We start from the raw sequence: 24,052 nt of genomic DNA, 5'->3' as shown, positions 1-24,052 counted from the left end.
GCGGGTCACAAGGCAAATCCTAGAAAGTGAAACTTTGCATTATCTGCGTTTATGCTTTAGCAAGAAACACCGCGTTAAAATTACCTGAATGGGTAATCATATGGCGCTTCAACTGGTTTGCTGAAATGAATTTTTTGTCACACTCTTGGCAATTGAAGACCTCATGAATCTTGAAATGTAAAGATAAAAAGTGATTATTGCATGCAAGGAAGGTATCAGATCAAAGGCACAGATTTTCTAAGGTTGCTTTGAGGAAATTTAATGACTTCTCTGCCTCGGGCCGTTATCATTTACAATTGCACTGCAATTGCTTTCCTAATAATCTCTTAAGAGTGTGGTTATGGAAATAAAACCCAATATTTTAAATAGGACAAGATTAGAACTCCATGTAGGAGAAGGGATGTCAGTTATTTATAACAATTTTCAAAGAAGTATTAATTGAGAAAATTAAGTTTGAGATATTGTAATTAAACTAATTGCAAGAGATTTGATGGCCTAAAAGTTCAGATTCGTCTATTAGCTAGAATGTTCTATATTTGTTTAATTGACAATTCATCACACTTGGATTATGTTTGAAATTACTTTATGACACTGACCACCTTTTAAAGCTAGAGTCGTTGAATAATTCTCCCGTTCATATATTTCCATCCATAAATCTACACTGCATATTTGTCAGCATAATACAGTAAAATAAAAACTTAAAACAGACATATTTATGAAATTCCTATGAAACTCTTTAATAAATTCAAATCTAGACAGTACTCTGATAAGCTGACATGTACAATACATTGGTAATACTAAACTGATTTTCTGGACTATTGGATATTATTCCAATTCAGATTCAAGCATTTTCTTTTACATTTTACTCTGTGTTACAATAACTTTTCCAAGGCACCCTGTGAACAGGATCCTAGTTAATTTAAGGGTTTGTGGTACAAGGCACAAGTAGATTGAATGGGAGCCTGGGATTGGGGGCCATGTTATTCAAAAGGTAGCATGCAAACCAGGGCACTGTTATTGTCAGAAGGGAACAGTGTTATAGGGGCCCGAGTGAAAATAAAGCTCACATAAAGAAGTTGAATGTGGGAACTGGGACCCCATTGAATTATAAGGGAAAATGGATAACATGTAACCAAGGTCTCGTTGGTTGGAAGGTAGTGTGAGAACTAAGTCCCTGTTGTATTGGAAGAGAAGCAGGAACTGGACCTTAATGAGTCGAAAAAGGGCATGGCTCAAATCATCTGATAAACTGGATGCCAAATCATCTGGATTTCCAGGTAATCAAATAGAAAATTATTGGAGTTTACTGTAAGCAATTACGACAGCAATGACAATTTTGAATTTTGTAAAGGAATAGATTATGAAATGATAATGACTATTATAACTTTATTTGAAATCAGAGAAATTCTCTGCAGCTTTGTTTACACAGTATCAAAACTATTTGACAACGCCATGGAGTGCATGGTGTAAAATTATAATGATGACAGTAAAAGTCATAAATTATTGTCATGAGGAAGGTCCTGAAATATTTTGATTTTCATCACAGCACAGAAGGCAAAGGGGAAATGCCATACTCTGTTTTAAAATTGCCAGGAGTCTTGGTAGAGCACACAGGAAAAGATAATTTCCTCTGGTCATGGAGTCAGTTGCCATGGGTCATTGATTTAAAACAGTCTCTGAGAGAATGTGGGATGTAGGGTTAGGATAAATTGTGGTGTTTGACTGGTCGTTGGAGTATGGAATATTTTGCCACACAAAGTAGTTAAGGGAGACATCATTGCATCTTACAAAGATGCAATGAGTAAAATGAGTAAACTAAAGCTGAAAGAGTAGGACAGAGGCAATAATTTTGGATTATTTCCTCCAAAGACATGGCACCGTTGCAATTTGATAGAAGCCTATCATCTGTCTATTGACTCTCCACTGATTCTATACTTAATTATTGAGAGATTAGGAACTTTAGGCATTATATTTGCTTGGACATGAAATTAAGGAATGACTTATTTTAAAAGTTTGCGAATTTCTTAAATAATCTGATTTCCATACATTTTCATTTAATTTTCTTATTTCAATACTTTAATAAATCAATAAAATCTGCTTGAATATTTTCAACATTTGTATCAACTGTCATTAACTTTACGTACAGCATGGAAACAGGCCTTTTGGCCCACGAAGTCCGTGCCGACCATCGATCACCCTGTACACTAACCCACACACAACTCACTGAAGCCAATTAACCCACAAACCTGTACGTCTTTGGAGTGTGGGAAGAAACCAGAGCACCCAGTGAAAACCCACAAGGTGACAGGAAGAACACACAAACTCCATACAGACAGAACTTGTGGTTAGGCTCAAACTCAGGTCTCTGTCACTGTAAGGAAGCAACTCTACCTCTACGCCACCATGCTGTCCTTGATGGCAGATTGAAATCCAAAATTAATGAAAGTGACCATTATAATTAAAGATCACTAAATTATATATATTTTACCATACTACAGAAAATCACCAATTTTTGTGTTTAAAACTCAAATGAAATCTCTAGGATGTGTATTTTTTTTAATATATCAGGCCATCTGGGACACCTAATCTAATCCCTGCCATTACACCATATACTACAGATGGTAAAAGCTCTACAATTTCTGTACTATCCTAAGTGTGTAACAGATGGACAACTGCATCATTTGAACAAACATTAGCTATGGGGGTGAGAGGGGCAAAGGAGATAAATTTCACTTTTAATTTGTCATTGCATTTGCTGATACTAAATTGCCCAATGGATTTAATTTAATAATAGCCAGAAAATGTGATGTAAAAGTCTAGGAATAGGATCATCCAACACTTTTGTTAACCACGATCCAATATTTATTTTCCCCACCTTCCCTCAGAATCAATCTCCCCCACCCAAGGATAATGTGGCAGCAATGATAACAATTGCAAACTTGCAGTGACAATCCAGTGTACTTGACCTTTTACCCAGCATCAGGTCCATACTTCATGACATTATTGGTCATGCTACACACACTTAATGCTTGACTGACATAAATGAAATGCTCCAGACAATGGATATCATGGAAAAGTCATTGTTGCATGTTGCACTATATTCTTGCCTCCTACATTATTTAAAGCAACAATCTGCTGACATTATGGAACCTAATTAAATGGCTTCTGAATTCAAGTTTCTTTCAAAGTCCTCAGAGTGCGTTACAACTCACAAAAACGTTTTAGCAATATCTAAAGTTCTCTTTCAATGTGAATCTCAGTCACAACCTTGTTGGCAGCATTCCATTGCTGAAGGCTTCAGGATACATGCAATGGGCCACTCAGGATCAGTGTTCTCCCAGCAAGTGGCAAAGTCAAGCCCTTCTGCAAACAACCTTTCCCCAGAGCCTCCAGAGACATCAATTCTAACTGTACTTAACTGAAGCACCGTTTATTTACAGGCTCAGATTTCAAGTGTTCATTAATCAAAAATAGACTTCATCATTAAAAAAAAACAATAACAAATACAAAAAAAGACAAGTATATGGCTTTCTTTAGATTTGTACTGTTGTTCAGTCTATATATTCAGTCTGAAGAAGAGTCTCAACCCGAAACATCACCCATTCCTTCTCTCCAGAGATGCTCCCTGTCCCGATGAGTTACTCCAGCTTTTTGTGTCTGGCTTCGATATATTCAGTGATATTGGCTCTATACATTGGTAATGTTAGCACATTTTGTCATTGCCTCTCATGTGGTCTCCTGGGGTGATACAAACTTCAAGTGTTTGGGACTTCTACAGTGGACTTAGCCTCTCAAATGGCAGGAGGACCTCAGACTGCAGTCTTTTCCCCCAAATCATTTTGCATTGGCTGCACCAGACTTCAGTGAGACTCTCAGCACATTCCTGCAGTCCAGAATGTGCCAGGCAACATGATTCCTTTATGGTCATCTCATTGAACTGGAAGACCAACAAGCTGAAGAGCCTACCTTGAGGAACTCCTGCGGAGATATTCTGCGGCTGAGATAATTGACCTCCAACCACCACAACCATCTTGCTTTGTCCTCGCCCAATGCCTCTACTGTCCTTGTCCAATGCCTCTACTTTCTTAGAAGGCTTAGGAAGTTTGGCATGACCCCAACAACTCTCACCAATTTCTACATATGCACCTTAGCAAGCATTTTATCAGGATGCATCACATCATAGTTTGGGAATAGCTCCATTCAAGATCGCAAGAAATTGCAGAGAATTGTGGACGCCGCCCAGATCATCACACAAACCAAACCCCTTCCCATTGACTCCGTTTACACCTCATGCTGCCTCGGCAAGGCCACCAGTATAATCAAGGATGAGTTGCGCCCCAGCCACTCACTCTTTTCCCCTTTCCTGTCGGGCAAAAGATATAGAAGTGTGAAAACGCACCCCTCCAGATTGAAGGGCAGTTTCTTCCCAGCTGTTATCAGGCAATTAAACCATTCTACCAATAACTAGAGAGCAGTCCTGAGCTACTATCCACGTCACTGGAGACCCTCGGACTATCTTTGATCAGACTTTACCTTGCACTAAGCATTATGTATCAGTTAACTATGGAGAGAGGAGAAAGGTGCCAGGTGACCTCCACAGTAGCTGTCACAACCACCATTGTTGAATCTTTGAAAATAAGTGTGCATCACCTTTAGTATAGAGATCATAATCCCCTGGCTCCACACAAAATCTTGCATGAAACTGGAGTTGACTTCCCTGTGTCCTTCTCATCACCTGCATTCAGATAGGCAGACCTGATATTGCAAGCACTGCCCACTTGCACATCAGCATCAGACATGTTGTGAATGCATCACAATGTGTCTTCATCTGAATCTTCTGGGGCAGTAGGGTTGTGTGGTCCTGCTCTACAGCAGCCACAACACCAAATTCCCCATCTTTCATTTTGCACCCTGGTGCCCAGGGTATCTCCCCTGTGACGTGCAAAACTATTATGCTCATAAATTGCACTGTCACCTCTGTAGTGTTGTGGAGTGTCAGATGCAACAAACACTGTTTGTTGTGTAAGAAGGAAATGCAGATGCTGGTTCAAACTGAAGATAAACACAAAAAGCTGGAGTAACTCAGAGGGACAGGCAGCATCCATGGAGGGAAGGAATGGGTGACGTTTCAGATCAAAACCTTCTTCAGACTGGTTAGGGAGAAGGGAAACGAGAGATATAGAGGTGATGTGGAGAGATAAAGAACAATGAATGAAATAAGCAAAAAAGTAACAGTGATAATGGAAACAGGCCACTGTAAGCTGTTTGTAGGGTGAAAATGAGAAGCTAGTGTGACCTGGGTGGGGGAGGGATAGAGAGCGAGGGAATGCCGGGGCTACTTGAAATGAGAGAAATTAATATTCATACCACTATACGTAAGCTGCCCAAGCAAAATATGAGATGCTGTTCCTCCAATTGACTCACCATGACAGTGTAGAAGACCAAGGACAAAAGGTCTGTGTAGGAATGGGAAGGAGAATTAACGTGCCCAGCAAACGGGAGGTCAGGTTGTTTCTTGCGGGCTGAGCGATTGTGTTCCACAAAATGATCGCCCAGTCTGCATTTAGTCTCGTCGATGTATGTCCACATCTTGAACAATGGATACAGCAGATAAGGTCGGAGGGGTCGAGGGAGGAGGTATAGCGACAGGTGTTGCATCTTCTGCAGTTGCAGGAAAAGGTACCCGTGGAGGGGGTGGTTTGGGTGGCAAGGGATGAGTTAACCAGGGAATTGCAGAAGGAACAGTCTCTGAGGAAGGCGGAAAAGGGTGGAGATGGGGAAATGTGGCTAGTAGTGGGATCCCGTTGGAGGTGGCGGAAATTTTGGAGGATTATTTTTGTTGTTTCCTGCTCCACTGCACACCTCCTCCTCTCTCCACTCTAGAGGCATTATTTGTCCATGCTCCTCCCACTCGGATTCATGATAGCCTGATAACAGGACTCCTGGTACTCTGGAAGGGCAGATCAATGCATTTAGGCATAACCTCCAAGCAAAACACTTTATGAAGTTACAGCAGCACCATCAGTAATGAAGATGATTAAAGTACACCAAAGTAATTTGATGCAGTCATTAAAACAGAACATTACTAATGAGCATAAATAACAGATTTCATATTGCCCATATTCATAAAAGCAGGATTGCCTTACAAGGACCTATGTTGTTGGCACCTAGTGCATGTGAGCTCGAGCTTACTGCAGTTATGGGCAATTCTATGTCCCTTTCTGCAAGTCTTTCTCCCTTCTCCTCTCAAGCACCTCCATCCCCTCATGTTAGAGAATCTATAGATTCATTGAAAAATTGACCACAGTAACAGACTATTCAGCTCACTGAGTCTGCACCAACAATCAGCCACCTATATTTACACTAACCCTACATTAATCCTACTTTCTTCTTCCCATGTTCTCTTCAAGTCTCTCCAGATACTACCAATCGCCTACATGTCAGGAGCAATTTACTCTGGTTAATTAACCTGCCAATCTGCACGTCTTTGTGGGCGGGAACTGGGACGCCAGAATAAACCCCACAAAGTAATGGAGAGAACATGCAAACTCCTCACAGACTGCACCCAAGGTCAGGTTTGAACCTAGGTCTCTGACACGGTCAGGCACGGAGTCTATTAGCTGTACCACTATGCCATCAGTGTATTTGAAATAATCTCTAAAGTTTGTGCCCTGCAGCAACAGTAGGTGTGCAGAATTTCTCTATTAGGAACCATGCTGTTTGCATTTTCTGACTGAAAGAACACTAAACCCTGTTGCAAACTAGTTTTTGACTGATTTGCAATATTTTGATGGTGGCCATAATTTGCACCCAAGTACTAAATGCAAGGAACAATGTTTTCGCACACTACAATATGCTGCAATCCCATTGAAGAGACAATAATTTCCTTGGCTCAAATCTAATATTAGAGATTGTGGGTTTACTTAGTTCATGAAACAGAGCAACACGCCATCAAAATCATACTAAAGATTTCCCAAATACAAAAATATATGAAATGGCTTCTTCTGACATAATATAAAAATGAACAGACTGCCAACTTTCCCAATCTGGGCCCATCCCATTCAATTCAATATGGCTGCTATATGTCAACATTTGTCAACACAAATACACAGCTGCCCAGAAATGGAGTGAAAATCAGTTCTAATAACTGATTAGAACTCATTTTCACTTTAACTGAAATGTTAAATCTGTTACTCTTCCCACAAATGTGCCTTAACCTGCAGAGTATTTCTAAAATGTACTGATTTTTTAGAATGCCTAAAAGCTAAACTGCACAGTGATGCATTTAATTTTAAATAAATAAAATTGGATTTAATCCAGATTTAATGGTTTAACAAAGTTAATCTGCTGCAAATCAATTTACAGTAACAACATTCACTGCAACATTTTTGGCACGTTACACTCTACATCTAAATTAGTGTACTGATTCATGAATAACTAATTTATATTAATGCAATCCCCATGTCTATCCTCGATGATTATCTTTATAAACTTCAAGCAAGATTTTCAACTGATCTAATGTCTCCTCATGTGTGTGGTGACATATTTTGTTTTTGCAACACTGATCTAATATGCCTTGGGACTATTCGTCATGTTAAAATAACCATTTCAAATACAAGTTGTTTCGTTGTACTGTTCCCTGCTGCTTCATAATATTTCCATATTTGACTCTCTGCCAGTAAACAAGACAGAGACCTGCAAATTTTACATCAACTGCAGAAATCAAGAAAGCAGCTTTTAAATTTACTTCATTCTTAAATTGTAAGATCAGTGAAAGGATTAGCAAGAATAATTAACATGCACCCTAATCAATTATCTAACATTTTTCAGTACATAGAATTTTTGGAGCTCACATTGGGATTAATTCAGCCAACAGAACTATCTAATGGCATTGCCCCAGTAAACAGTGGTGACCTGACACTCTCATGCAAGCACAGCATGCTGTGAGCGGGCTTGAAGGGTGTCTCTTGTCTGCCTGACCTTTCGATGCTCCTGTAGAGTTGCAGCCGAAGAACACTTCTTGTTGCATACAGAGCACATCAGTCTCCTCCGAGAGCTTCCTGCAGCCAGAAAAGAAACACCATCATATTTTAAAATTAGGAAGCTCAAGAAACGGCCTCCTTGCATTTGAGGCGATAGTTTTCAGTGGTCACTTGATAGGCATTAGACACATCATTTTACTCTCTTAGAAAATTTAGTTAAGTTGCACACAAGATTTAGCTTTGCAATAAATTACTAATCAGCAAGAAATGTATTGTAAAAGAACAAAGAGAAGAATGGATATATCAAACAAATACTATTTTAAGTACATGGGATAAAATGGACAATATGTTACGTGGGAAATGACTTCACGGGTGAAGCACTTCAAAGCAGAAAAAAAAGCATCCTGATAGATATGAATGATGCAAAAATACAAGTACTAGACTATATCAAGTGTCACTGGAATATCTTATGATAAGAAAGAAAATTAAACTAAATTGGCTCATGTGACTGTTTTTTAAATATAATGTTTCTTAATTTTGGGCACTATTTTCTAAGATTGGATGATGTACAAATCACAGCTCAAATCAGAAACTCGTCATTATTGTTTTAAAAGACCAATTAACTGCTTGCAAAGAATGAGGAAATCAGGAAGAAACAAAATGCATTTACCTACTCCTTCCATTATCATTAGATAATGATTCCATTAGATTTAGTACAATCTACAGATTCATCCCGATCCAAGAATCTAAAGGCATCCTTGCCTGTGTTTCCCTCCCCCAAAATTATCAAGCATTCTAGAATGTAAATTCATTCTAAAGATTATTCAAATTTGCTACTTTCAGAACTAGGCAGATATATATAGTCTGGTTTGTCTTCCTGTAGACCAGATTTTTCTCAATTGCGCAAAGAGATCAAATTGCGATCGGCCATATTAACATCAGTACCTGGAGAAACAAGGAACTGCTTGACTTGCAAGATATTCAGATCTTGAGCAAAACACAAAGCATGATGTTTGTGTCTTGGATCCGACCTGAAACATCAACTATCCATTTCCTTCACAGATGCTGCCTGACCCGCCGAGTTACTCCAGCATTTAGTGTTTTGGTTTACATTACTACCTTCCATCTTTGTTGTAACTCCATGGAGCAAGGTCATAACTGTAATCCACGCATGTTAAATAATCTCATCATAATAATATCCAACATTATCCAGAATTACAAAATATAAATATTTCAATCTATTATGCAGCAATCCTTCAATCCATCATATCTGTACTTGTATGTAGCATTCACACATCTCATTTTTGGGATGTCACTCCATTTCTTCAAAGAAGATCATAATTATTTTCAGAGCCTAGTTACACTAGTTTAGTTCAGAGATACAACATGGATCACCGATTCCACACCGACAAACTATCACCCTTACACTAGTTCTATCCAATACACTAGGGACAATTTATAGAAGCTAATTAGCCTGTAACCATGCACGTCTTTTGAATGTGGCCTGGAGAAAACCTACGTGGTCACAGAGAGAACGTACAAACTCTGTACAGACAGAGCCCGTGGTCAGGATTGAACCTGGGTCTCTGGCGCTCTAAGGCAGCAACTCTACCGCTGCAACACTTTGCCACTCACACTTGAAAGAAGACAATGAGGAGGTTTGTTCTCCTTTATAATAGATAAAAGCTTTCTCTAAAAAAAGATGATCAGCGAAATTACATGTTCCCTGCAACTTCCACATGCCCACCAATGAAAATAGGACATTTTTTTAATTCAGTACAACAACAACAAATTCTAACCTTTCAGCACAGTGACCATTATCAGTATTAGTTTATTAAGATGTGCATTCAGTATTACCATTTAAAATCAGAAATTACACTCAGTACATAGAAGATTAAAAATTTTATATAATCTATATTTTATAACAATCGTGTGCAAGAGTTCAAAATAACAGCCTGATCCTTCGATAAAATTAACAACAGTGAAACTTCATGTAGCTTTCGAAGCTACAACATATGTTCATGACTGAAAATATTCAGTGGACTGACAAGTCATGACTTTTTAATATATTGGTTAATATAATTTTACTGAAATTCTAAGTAGAAGATCAGAATCAAATTACAGAGAAGGCCAGTCTGAGCTTCTGGTGCACACAGCTAGTTTATCCACATGTTACCTACTTTATTAAACAATTATTTACACTGGGTGGAAGATAAAACATGCAGAACAGAGAAAAGTAAGAAAAAATAAATAAATAAAATTGCTTTGTCAATTCATGAATATTGCTCGAACTTTAACAGACTTGCCAATTGAGATATTGAAAAAGCTCAGCCTTTGCTGAAGCAAGGAATGATTTGGCTCCCTTAACTAATAAAAAAATATTTTAATTTTAATCATATTCACCAAACAGTTTTTAATTGATGTACAACATAATTTATTATGGTCTAGAATACATCAACAAACCATCTACTGTATAATGAATTACATTTAGTATGGTCATACTGCAGTTCAATCACTCAACCATTAAATTTTGCATAAATTCTGCATTTACTAATAAAAATAGTTGAAAAATTAGTAGCTCAAGAAGAAACGCGTAACTGGATGAACATGCTGGTTTGGTGCAGCTTGTTTTTGTCAGTTTACACATACTTACCTGCTCTACAACTGTAGGTCATTTGCCACACATAATTACTAAATGCCACCAAATAACTGATCAAAAGGAACACGAACAACAACAAAAGAACCAATCCCAGGTCACTCATGATATATGTGGTGATTTAATTAGCAGTCTATTAATATCCAATGTATTTTGCAAAATCATCTTCATTTAAATAATAATGCACATTTATTAGATCTACTTTATCTTGCCATTACCATTAATCTTGACACCCTCGGTATACCTATACTTAAATATTACATTGTATGTTAAAGGTCAAACACCAGATGTATTTCACTTCCTGTATTTAGTGAGTACATGAAGTGATAGAACATGCAGCCTATGTACCAAGACCTTCTTCTAGTTCAAGAACTAACGAGCATCTGTTTCATACTCAACTATTAATTTTACATCTAACACAATAATCACAGCATGTATTTGATTTTACCGTTTCTATTTAATTTAACTGAAAAATAAACTTCCACTAAGTGTAGTGATATTTCTGAAAATTTATTTTCATGTTAAGCCTTAAAAAAAAACCCAGTGCTGATAAGAAATTTGGAGTGAACACTACTGAGAAGATTAAAAAACACATTCAACCTTTTTTGGGTCAGTGGATCCTGGATATAACATTTCTTTCTCGACCAGAGGCAAAGTTGGTCATCCCATTCTCTGGACAGGCATTGAACAACACAGGGCAAACAGGACTTGAACAATTTAATTGCACACTGTAAATCACATAGTTTGTTTTTAAACAGCTTTTCCAAGCCAGGAATACAATGTCAAGAATCTAAAAGGCACTTGTGGATGTTACAGCAGCACAATTTTTATTCAACCTTTATATTTTTGTCCAATGTGAGACATGTTAATTTCTCCACTCAATTTAACCATGTCTATGAGGTCAGTAGATTGATTTGTATAATCCTAATTTTTTTTTAATGAAATAGTTACATGGCCATTATTCATTAATTTCTCCATTAGAAGCATATATTCTAAATAATTGAGAAAAATTATAAACATCTACAAACTTTCTGAATCATAGCCTGAATTACAATTGCAATAACCCACTATTGAGCTGAGGATTGCTTATTTTAGTGGCACAAATTTAGCAATACAATCACTGCATATTTTAGGATATAAAAAGTAATAGTAAGGTCACTTGGGATTCAGTTGGAACAAGATTAATCCCCACTCTCCAATATCCACATCTCTTCCACCTCACATTGCTACTGAATCATCAAAGAACAAATGTATAGCTCATAAATCAACATACCGTAAAAGGTACTGAGTCACATATCTATGAATCGTGCAAATCACTGCCATTAATAGTGATCATGAGCAACTCCAAAATTAAAGATCTCCCATATAACAAATGGGATTTGATTTTTTTGAAAATACATTGTTAGATTGCTAAAGATCAGTTGCATTAATTTCAACCATGAATCGTTATTTTGTCACTACCTGCTTTCCTCCACCACTATCGGAACAATCACCAGACTAACAAAGACTGGCATTTATTATAACAAAATTAAAAGGGAGGGGGAGGACAATGGGGAGGATGAGGGGGTAGGTGAGGGATTAGAGAGAGAGAATTCTTTGAGAAAGAGAATAATGTGGGAAAGTGGAGAGAGTGTTAGGAGGGAAGATGATAAAATAGGGGAGAAGAGAGAGCAGGAGAGTGGAAGACAGAGTGAGAGAAAGACGAAGAAATATTTTGTGGATGAAAGTGGGGGGGGGGGGGGGGGGGGGGGAGAAAGAGATGAGGGCTGGTGGTAGAATATGACCAAAAGCATGCACAGTTCAGAGCAGCATTCCTTTCTGCCTGGTTTTCAATTAACATACTTATACAAAATAGTTTGCCATTCCGACTTGGATTCCAGGAGTCCTGGCTGCGCACAGATGTACTTTCATACTAATACTTTGCGCGTAACTTTATCTGCCGTTTCCTATCTAAGGCTAAGATTGCTTCAATTTTAAAGTCATTTCCTATAGCTTTGTTTTCTAAACATTCTGAACAGACCTCTCTGGAACTAACTTCAGAAGTTAATTCAATGAAGATGGCAACATAGCAATTTAAGGTTTTAAGCCAAGTCTACTTCCTGGTTGCAAAAAGGATGTTTATGGTTCCCAATGAAACAAGTGTATATACAGTAATATAAAACAGTTCAATAAAAATCACAGGGATATCACACATTGTAATAATTTGCTATTGGAACCTACTCATACTCAACTGTGTTGGTACCTAATATAAGTGTAACCTAATCTTCAGTGTTTGGCAGAATTCCAATCCTTAGCACATTACCAAGATTATACTAATGTCCAGACATCCATTGTTCATGCGTGTTCTTAACAGGTGAAGGTGCAAAAAAAAAGCTGTTTATTTGACATTAGTCTCCCTCTCTCTTCTGCTCCCAAGAAACTATTGAAAAAACACCTAAATTACAACCAAAACTTGAAAGAAATATTTGCTGCAAAGGATTAAATAATCTTGTACACATGTCAATTTCTTTGTAATAGTTAAAAATATGCTCATAATCTAAACAACGCATAACCTGTTACATTACAAACTTTTTTTTTTTTTTAAAGAAAATTATAAAAAGACAGCGAATCATTTCTGTTCAATCTCATCCCTTACGTCTGGCCCATTCTTTTCTTTAAGGATACAAACATTAGAAACCTTTCCCAACAAGAATTATAATTAAATGTATCATTTAGTAGTACTCAGCTAGAATTTTCCTGGTGAAATTTGTCCTACTTCAAGCAAAATGGACAGTCTGGATGGAAGAGGGGTTAGGAGGTCTACTGCAAAAATGGGATAGGAAACAATGCAGAGGTAGGATAAATCCCCACCCTCCAATATGGTTATGTTTAAGGGTGGGGGTTTATCAGCTATGTATAAACCAATCACCATATTAAGAGCAATAATCCACCTGGATGTGTGCTTCAAATTGCACTTTCAATTCCCTTGCTAACTTTGAGAAATAGTGAAATATTTGTGCTGAAAGGTGCTTGTGCTGAAAGGTGCAAGCCCAAATGAAGGGTATAGTGCATATTACAGACGAGTTGGGGGTTTGAATAGACATGTGGAAATATAACATTGTTATTTTGGAGACAAGTCCTCAAGCTGCTTTCCTAACCATTCTCCATGTTCTACACAAGATAGTCAAGGATATAAAAGGCACGAGAAACAATCACAGGGTTGAAATTGAACATCAACTGAGATATAATGGGTCAAATTTAAGGGGAAAAAAAGAGTATCACGTTCTTAGAGCAAACAGTGTAGAGGAAATTGAAGAAAAACATTCAGGTAAATTTCTCACAAGCACAAAGACACAAGTGTAGTACCATTGGGGATATTTTAGGAGGTTTACAAATGAGTATAATTCATCCTGTGCCTCCTTTGTATTGGCTTAGGGCGATATGTAGACCACTGCCAAGATAGTGGAAATGAATTTTCTCATAGCTAAAAGGAAGAGCATTTTATCAACAGATATTCCAGGTCAGGGAAATAGAATTGAGCCAAGATAGTCACATCAAAGCATTGACCAAAAAGCAGATGCTGCTGCTTTTTCCATTGTTTGGGGATTCAATGCAGTCCAGTCGATAAATGGAGAAACCTTTCGGTTGTGCATTGGGGTCAGGTGTGTTAAGGATGAGCCAGGATTCACTGAAACAAAAGACACAGCAGCCTCTGATCTCCCTTTGAAACAACAGCTTTGCTCCAAGCTCTTCAAGATTGTTCTTGAGTGATTGAACTTTAGCTCGAAGCATGTTGGGAGTTGGGGAACTGGGGGGTGGCAAGAAACCCTGTAGTTTCAGCCGTACCTGTAGTCCACCCCGTCCCTTCCTGATTGTCATGTTTCCTTATTATATTGGTAGTCACAGCTACACTGGTAATGCTGGGTCTAATAAAGAGAGGGTTCCAAACGTTCCTTTCAAATAGCAAGGACTGACAGGAAACATTCAGCGCTGGAATTAGTGACATTCACAGCATTGGAACATATAGATAATAAGGAGAAAAATCCTAAAAGACTATTTTAACAGTTTTGAGATGAGCTTCACATAAAATATTACCTCTCTCTGGTGCCATCTTATTTCAGGAAATGAGGCTGGGCAGGTGGAATATATCATCAGATGGGCATATTTATAGTGGTCTCACAATTGAAGTAGATGTCACATAATTATGGAAAGGACATAAATAAAATGCGAGTTCTCAACTGTGCTCAAGCTATTTTTATTTGACTGAGAAGCAGCAGAGTAAAAGTGAAGTGGAACACTATACATTACTCACACAGCAATGGGACACAACCAAGGAGCAGATTCAGAGGACTGAGGTAAAAATGCTCTTGTTGCAGACGCGGAATTGTCCGTTAAAGAGCGAGGCAGACACAAAGTTTGTCCGAAAATACTGTTCTTTATTGCTACACTAATTCTCCTCACTCACCAACCCGTATGCACCCGTGGATCCTGCAGGAAGGGGATTATTTGCCCGGCCGTTTCCTGGTCCAGCACGCCGACCATGTAATGGTAGCGGGTCTCATCGTTGGTTACCCCACGAATGTAGAATTGTGACTCGGCCTGCTGGAACCATACCTGCGGCTGGGCGGTCCAGAAAGTTGGCAGCTTCAGGGCGACGGGGTTGAGTTGGGCCTGGTCATCATCGGCGGCGGTGAATTGGGCCCTGGCGGGGCGCATTTTTTTTTCCCAGAATATTTTCTCTGGACATCAGGGTCATCAAATGTAGCGGACGCGGAGTTGTCCGTTAAAGAACGAGGCAGACACCAAGTTTGTCCGAAAATACTGTCCTTTCTTGTTACACTAATTCTCCTCATTCACCAACAGTGTGCGTGCGCAATTAACCCTTAAATACTCTCCAGGGGGCACCAGTGACCACAACGTGACCCCTACCTCTCGTCACCGGGACACATGACCCCCCCCCCACAAGAGCTGAAGGTTATGTATAATGCGTGGCCCACCACCCAGTGTCGCCACACTCTCATAAGGTAAAACATCAACACTGACAACCCTCGGCAAGGGCATTGAAGGATAGGATAAAGCAGAGTAAAGGAACACACTGGAAATCATGCCATTACTGAGGTGGAAAAGAGACCAAAAGTTCAAAGATCAGTTGCCACATGACAATTATTTCTACATTTTTTTACCCCCCCCCCCCCCCCCCCCCCCCCCCACCCCCCCCCCCCCCCCCCCCCCCCCCCCCCCCCCCCCCCCCCCCCCCCCCCCCCCCCCCCCCCCCCTTGTTGAGAAATATAGACAGAAAATCCTCCTTATAGATTTTACTTCCAGCTTAAAACCTTACATCATTCTGTCAGTCGCCAAGGAGTCTTCAAGGCCTTGGATCATTTCACAGCATCCAGCGGCAAACAAATAAAAATAAAGTTCAAAGCTTCAAAAATACTGGATGAATGGCAAAGGATTAAGAGTAAATAATTCAAGCTGCCATTTTGTGATACACAACATCATCTGAAACCTCCGACTGGGTTAATGCATTGTAATCTATTTCCACCCACTCAGTATCTCCTTTCAGCAAACTTTATTGCATTGACATAATTTAAAGATATAGAGATTTTCTTTGGCTTCGGTTCATTTTAATAAAATTCCCAAAAACAAACAGACAGCTGCTGTTCTTTGGCACTTTGGTGGAAGAGTCTTTCAATACTTAGAACAAACTAAAATTCCTTTTACTAATTCTAATTTGGAATGCAACCCATAAGTATAAATTTTACAAGAATTGTAACAGTTACATCTTCCGTCATTGAACTGAATCCCATAAGGCAATTTACAAATGCAACAAGATTTCTTTTCAGGATAGGGTTCCTTTTCACAGATTTAAAACAATTCGACTTCAAATCTACCAGGAATCAAAATGCTCAAGTTGAAACCTGACAATGGAGTATGGAAGGCTGACCTCAATATTATTTTTACTTTTAAGTTCACTCCTATTACTTTGTTTAACCATTATATGAAATCTGATTTGCTCCTTAGGGAACCACTAAGGCAAAAATGACTTTCTTCCAAGTTACTGCCTGTAAAACTGATTGAGATTAGGAAGTGTGAAGGAGCCATGAACCAGTATTTTTGTATGAAACACTATCCGTGGCCAAACACAGTGGGTGATGAGACCTACCACAGCATGGCTTTTGCCCCTTCCACTGAGCCTCTCGCCAGACTTATCAGGCTGGTTATTATTTAATACTTTGAGGACGAGAACATTTCCCCTAAACCTTCCCTACTCCCAAAGGACATATTAATTTCCCTTTCACATGTGATTAGGAAAATGTTTGTGGTGGCACAGATTGAATTTATTCCTGTTAGTAAATTTCACCATTTTCTATGTTTTACAACTTCCTTCTAGTGCAAAGTAGGTGTGGAAAACTTGTCCGAATAGTGATCGTGGACAAAGAGGTCTCAGTATTCATTCAGAATAAACACAGCATGCAATTGAACACAAAACTTGAGAAATTGTCCTTAAATGATGCAGAAACTTAAGTCACAAACATGGAATCAAAAGATCAGCATTATGCAAAATGCAAAACTGTACAAAGCACTCATGGGCCTGTCCCACTTGGGTGACTTTTTAGGCGACTGCAGGAGACTATGCAGTCGCCACATAGTCGCCACATGTTAGCGGGTGGTTGCCGGGAAGTCGCCTTCATGGTCGCGAGGACTTCCCGCATTCTGGGAACTAGTCGCGGCCTCATTATGGTTGTTGTGAATTTTGCAACATGTTGAAATATTAGCGGCGACTGGAATGAAGCCGCCATGGAGAGTAGCGAGAATTCTCGAGCTGTAAGTGGGTCGCCACGAGGTCCTAATGGGTTGCTAGGAGGTCGAGGGTTCTCAGAGGTTCTCGTAGGGTGTAGCCGGTGCTGACCGGTGAATTTCATTGGCTCATTATGAAAAACTACTAGTACTACTACACTGTGCTTTAGACGTCTTTTTACAGCACCAACCTTCCTGTTCATCACGTTGTGTGTCTGTTTCACCTTGGCTTTGCACCGTGTGAATTTTTCAGACAGCACTCCCCCCGCTTGCCCTGGCCCCCGCCTGCATAACGGGCTGGTGAAGGAAGCAGTGTGTGTGTGTGTGTGTGTGTGTGTGTGTGTGTGTGTGTGTGTGTGTGTGTGTGTGTGTGTGTGTGTGTGTGTGTGTGTGTGTGTGTGTGTGTGTGTGTGTGTGTGTGTGTGTGTGTGTGTGTGTGCACGTTTCACTCTGACAGTTGCCGTTCCAGTTGCCGTTATTGCAGGTGAGTGACAGCAACTTGACAGTAGCCAGCAGTTGCCTGAAAAATCGCCTAAGTGGGTCATCAGTGTTGCATTTTTATAATATTGCATAGTATTGCACATGTGCAACATTTTTAGTCTGGGCAGTACTCTGAAATTTTACCTGTAAACTGACAAAGCAAATTCCTTAACTAGTGACCTTAAAGCAAATTGGGCTAGTGGACATAGGACATGAAATTACAAATACCCTAACCCTAACCCCAATGCAAACACAAGGAGATTATTATTGTTTTCATATTTTGCTACGTTACCTTCAATTCAAATCAAAATTTTAAAACTCAATTCAAAACACTAATATTTGGATCATACTTTCTACTGATTAATGTTCTTACCTGTATGCACATTCTCCTTATGCTTCTTCAAGGCATCTTTGCTTTTGAACCTTTTCCCACAGCTATCTGCTTTGCAAACAAACCTGGCATCCCCTTTGCAGGCTTCTTTATGCTGCTCGAAACTGTGGTAGACAGTTGGTAAGAGCCAAAATGTAACACAAAATATAGCAACTATCTATTGCATGCAAACCTGGTTAATACATGCCACACAGCAGAACCTGTGACTTCCATCATGTTTTGCCATACCAGGGTGGAAATGAAGCAAAGCAGTGTTACTTATTTTATTTTTGTAATTCACATGCAATCTGCCCAGGTTGTTACGGAGAGGCCAAACATGTTGCAAAATGGACAACAGTGGTTCAATACAAAACCTTGACTCAGAGCTGAAGGCGATGCTGCAGACAGAACATTGAAAGCTTCGAGAGCTGTCATCGGGAAGGACATTTTCAGTACATTGTAGAACGCTACAAGCAAAGGAACAAGTACAAAACTTAATCAAATCATTTCTTTATCAAATCATTGATCGACTATGTAAGCAATCAACAACATACAATGGAAGACAATATAGAGGTAAAGCTCCAACCACTTCAAGCAGAAATGGAGAGTAGCGATCATATTTCAGGGATAGTGTGATGGTTCTCCAGCGTATTCAGAGAAGATTTATGAGGATGTTGTTAGAAGTAAAGAATTCTAGATTTTAAAAGAAGATTGGATAGATTATAGTTGTTTCCTTTGGAGCAGTGGAGATTGAGAAGCGATTTACATGAAGCACAAAAAAAGCTTTGAAGGGTCCAGGTAGAAAAGATAAAAATTAAGAGAGAAATCAATAACCAGAGATGCAAAAATAAAGCAATTGGTAGAAGTATTTGAGATAAGTTTGATGGAGGATTTATACAGATGATTGACGGGGACCCGGAAGATAATAGCTAAAAGGGTAGCAGAGCCAGAAACTTTCATCAGCAATGTCTAGATTGACACCTAAATACGTTTCCAATGTGCAGTGGCAGCGAACAAAGAGTATTATAAAAGTAGTGTGAAGCACTATTTTTTTTGGTTGGTGGGTACATGACAGGTTCTATGATCTCCTAAGGCACAGTAAGTTTCTATCAGTTCCTTCATTTGCTTTTACATACTTCTTTGAATGTGAAAATATGACTTTAAAATTCTGCCTTTGATGCCCACGCCAAAATAAAATTCTGCATTTCATTTCAAATTTGCTTCTTCATTTTATCAAGAAAATTATTAAACAGCTTTTAAAAACAAATTAACAACACTGCTAAGAAAGTGGACAAAAACACATCATATGGCTGAAGGCTCTGTATGATATAATTTCAGGGTCAATGTGACATATAGTTAATAGCATTTAAAGTTATTATCATGATAGTCCACTCTGGGATGATTCCAAATCCTAACAGCAGCTATCAAATAACTTGGAACCCACAGAGAGTAATAAAACACAAAATTATAATTCCATAACTTCTGATCCAATGACAGTTACAACCAGTAGATTAAAATCACACATAACTATCATCTCAAAATGCATCCATTACAGCAGCTATTTGCATTTTACCTCAACATTAAGAGCATCAAAATAATCTCATCCTTCAAAAGTGCAATTACATGTTTACAAAAATGTTGACTAGTCACCAGGGAAGATTGACACAAAAAGCTGGAGTAACTCAGTGGGACAGGCAGCATCTCTGGAGAGAAGGAATGGGTGACGTTTCGGGTCGAGACCCTTCTTCAGACTGGTTAGGGATAAGGGAAACAAGAGATATAAACAGTGATGTGGAGAGATAAAGAACAATGATTGAAAGATATGCAAAAAAGTAACTTCTTCTTCTTGCATAGGGCGTGCACAGCCTAAAGTTGTAGGACAACTTGTTCTATTTGATCTTATTTGATTGTGCACGCCTGGCTGATTGCATTCGTCGAAACAGGGCGGACCACGCGAAGGTTGCAATCTTCCACCCCCAAAAAAGTAACGATGACAAAGGACATTGTTGGCTGTTTGTAGGGTGAAAATGAGAAGCTAGTGTGACCTGGGTGGGGGAGGGATGGAGAGAGAGAGAGAATGCCGGGGCGAACTAGTGAGAAATCAATATTCAAATTGGAGGAACAGCATCACATATTTCACTTGGGCAGCTTACAGCCCAGTGGTTTAGACATCACTGTCTAAAAAGAAACATAGAAAATAGGTGCAGGAGCAGGCCATTAGGTCCATCAAGCCTGCACGCCATTCAATATGATCATGGTTGATCACCCAAAATTAGTAACCCTTCCGGCTTTTCCCCCATATCCCTCGATTCCCTTAATCCTAAGAGCTAAATCAAATTCTCTCTTGAAAACATCCAGTGAATTGGCCTCCACTGCCTTCTGTGGCAGAGAATCCCACAGATTCACAACTCTCTGGGTGAAAATGTTTTCCTTCAATTTGAGGAGGGACATCCTTGTGATTGAGGCAGTGCAGTGTAGGTTCACATGATTGATCCCTGAGATGGCGGGACTGTCATATGAGGAAAGATTAAAAATACTAGGCGTATTTACTGGAGTTAAGAAGGATGAGAGGGAATCTTATATATAACATTATAAAAGGACTGGACAAGCTAGATGCAGAAAAAATGTTCCCAATGTTGGGTGAGTCCAGAACCAGGGGCTCCATTCTTAGAATAAAGGGGTCATTTAAGATTGAGGTTTAAAAAAACGTTTTCACCCAGAGAGTTGTGAATTTATGGAATTCCCTGCCACAGAGGGCAGTGGAGGCCAAGTTATTGGATGGATTTAAGAGAGAGTTAGATAGAGCTCTAGGGGCTAGTGGAGTCAAGGGATATGAGGAGAAGGCAGGCATGGGTTATTGATAGAGGACGATCAGCCATGATCACAATGAATGGCGGTGCTTGCTCGAAGGGCCGAATAGCCTCCTCCTGCAACTATTTTCTATGTTTCTATGAATGGGAAGAGGAGTTAAAAGCAACTGGGAGATCTTGGATGTCTTGGCAAACAAAACCTGAGGGTTCAGCGAAACAGTTACCTATTCTACGCTTGGTATTGCCGATGTAAAGGATGCCACATTAACAGCATTAAATGCAGTAAATGAGGTTAGCAGAGGTGCATGTGATCTACTATCTCACCTGGAAAGAATGATTGGGTCCTTAGATGGAGGTGAGAGAGGAGATGTAGGAACAGTTGTTACATCTCCTGCGATTGTAAGGGAAATTACCTGGGTGGGAAGGGATGAGTGGACCGAGGAGATGCGGAAGCAGTTGTTTCTAAGAAAGCAGAAAGGGATGGGGATGGGAAGCTGTGACTAGTAGTGGGATCACATTGCAGGTGAAGCAAATGTCAGAAAACGTGTTGGATGCGAATGTTGGTGCAGTGAAAGATGAGGACCTGGGTACTTTATCCTAGTACCGTCTAGAGGGAGAGGGGGCGAGAGCAGAACTGTGGGACACAGAGAAGACATGGGGGAGTGATTCGTCCACAACAGCAGATTAGTTGAATTCAATGTCTACAGATTGTGGATGTAAGGATTTCCATGTCTAGATTACAATCTAGTGATCTTTACTACAAAGGTCAAATATGCTTGATTATAAGAGCAGGAATAAGCGAGCTTGGTATTCCGACTGCTTCCGACTGCGCATGCCCAGGCCAAAGGTCACTATGCATAACATTCCTGGAAAGCAGTGGAACAGTGAAGCAGTGGACAATTTCTTTCAGCTTTGATTCCTCTAGGTAAGAAAATACTGCGTTCAAACTATGAAATAGTTATATTTTATTTCTTTGTTAAAAGCTAAGATTATTTCGTGGTTTTTAGTGCTTTATTATGCTTTGGTGAGTGAGCGTGAATGTGCTCGTCCATGGTCGGTGTCGGGCCCGGGTCTGTTGTTGGCGCTGCTTCTTCACGCTGGCTGGTGTCGTCAGTCTAGGGCTGTCGGTTGGCCCAGCGGCAATTGAGCTGGGGTTGGCGCTTCTTCTCCGCACTGGCTGTGACCGACGACACCAGCGGCCCCAGGCCCACAGCCAGCGTGGAGAATAAGTGCCAACGCCAGCCCAACCTCACTCCCCGGCAGGCCGGGGAACACCAGCTAATCCCCCGGCGCTGGCGCAAGCCAAGCACCAGCCATACACACAAAGCACTGCAGCAACTCAGCCTCCTTCCCGCGCCGGCCCGACACCTCCGGCCACCTCCGGCCGTCCCCAGGCAGGAACGAGACACCTGGGAGCGGACAGGGACAAGCGCAATCTCGCTCACTCACCAAAGCATAATAAAGCAATAAAAACAACAAAAATTATCGTAGGAGCAATAAATAGTTTGAAAGCAGTATTTACTTTTTAACTCGAAGAATCAAAGCTGGAAAAAACAGATGAAATGACGGTCCACTGCTTCACTGCTTTCCAGGAGAGTTTATGCATAGTGACCTTTAACCTGGTCATGCGCAGTCGGAATACCGAACTCGCTGATAAGCTCAGACACAGGTGAAGTTGCCTGACAACTCTCAATATCCATTTCATGCACAACACAATAATTGCTGCATGGTGCAAATATTTTCAGAAAAAAATAACTTTAAAAACAATTTATTTAAAAAAGGTAATCCAACCCCTGCCAAATATATCAAACGAGAGCTCCATCTCCAAGACTCTGCTCCATAAAAGAAGGATTATGCGTATGGTTGTTTCGTCACCCACCCAAAATATTTTGTGATTCTTTACACAGAATTTTGGATCAAAAATTGGAAACTTGAAAAACAGGCCTAGCAGCACCTCGTGCCTGGTAGTATTACATAGACAATGTATTTCAGTAAGCAGTGAACTATGGCAGATGAGATCAGTCAGATGCCCAACATTCCTGCCAACATTTTACTGTTATTTATCATTACACAACTTTATATAAGACATTAATAAACTATCCAGCTGGTGGCTCAGTAATCACAAGTGAAAAAGTGGAATGCAGCCTAAAAATGACAAGCTATTGGTTTGCCCTGTTGACAAAGGTTTTTAAGCAAACAAGATCAGCATGCCATATATTTCCTTTTGGAAATAATCAGTGAAACAGATGATTATTTTCTAGGATAACAGCTGTCTTACAATACATTAGAAAACTATTAAATACAGTGTTGTATCATTCTCCAAACAGAAGGACCTTGGTGATTCCAATATTACTGATTATTGCTTTGGTTTTGCAATTAAGTGATTTCAGATGTGAATCAAAACAAAAACATAATTACAACTTAAGTGGTAAATCTGTCCGAGGACCATAATGATAAAATGGTTTCCCCATACTTCAATTTAGTTTAGAGATACAGCGCGGAATCAGGCCCATCTGCCCAGTGAGTTTGCACCGAGCAGTGATCCCCGCACATTAACACTACTTACAATTTACATTTATACCAAGCCAATTAACCAACAAACCTGTATGTCTTTGGAGTGTGGGTGGAAACCGAAGATCTCGGAGAAAACTCACGCGGTCACGGGGAGAATGTAGAAACTTTGTACAGCCAACGCCCGTAGTCAGTATCGAACCCGGGTCCTTGGCGCTGCAGGCACTGTAAGGCAGCAATCTCTACCGCTGCACCACCGTGCAACCCTGGTGCAAAGTAAGTTGCAAATGTTGCTCTTTAACTGTAGCTCTTTTTAAAACAAGTCTTAAACTCTCAGGGTGTACCCTCTGCAATTGGATCCTCGACTTACTCATCCATAGACCACAGTCTGTTCGAATTGGAGGAAACACTTCATCCTCAGTAACAATTAGTATAGGAGCACCTCAAGGCTGCGTGCTCAGCC

The 24,052-nt window shown here is 39.8% G+C and overlaps 1 protein-coding gene across 2 annotated transcripts in view; it reads right to left on the bottom strand.

Moving 5' to 3' along the window:
* prdm5 (PR domain containing 5) overlaps nt 1-24,052 on the bottom strand; it is a 290,483-nt gene that overhangs the window by 183,256 nt on the left and 83,175 nt on the right. For both annotated transcript variants that reach the window (XM_055640489.1, XM_055640479.1), the window contains exons 6-9: nt 18,643-18,735; nt 18,272-18,393; nt 7,981-8,060; nt 85-169 (exon numbers count right to left, since the gene is read on the bottom strand). In XM_055640489.1, the coding sequence (XP_055496464.1) occupies nt 85-169; nt 7,981-8,060; nt 18,272-18,393; nt 18,643-18,735 (380 nt within the window). The remainder of the gene's footprint in view (nt 1-84; nt 170-7,980; nt 8,061-18,271; nt 18,394-18,642; nt 18,736-24,052) is intronic.

Source organism: Leucoraja erinacea, chromosome 1 (assembly GCF_028641065.1).
Source record: "Leucoraja erinacea ecotype New England chromosome 1, Leri_hhj_1, whole genome shotgun sequence".
Lineage (NCBI taxonomy): Eukaryota > Metazoa > Chordata > Chondrichthyes > Rajiformes > Rajidae > Leucoraja > Leucoraja erinaceus.
Note: the sequence above shows the minus strand (reverse complement) of the source record. Positions and strands in the feature narration are given on the sequence as shown.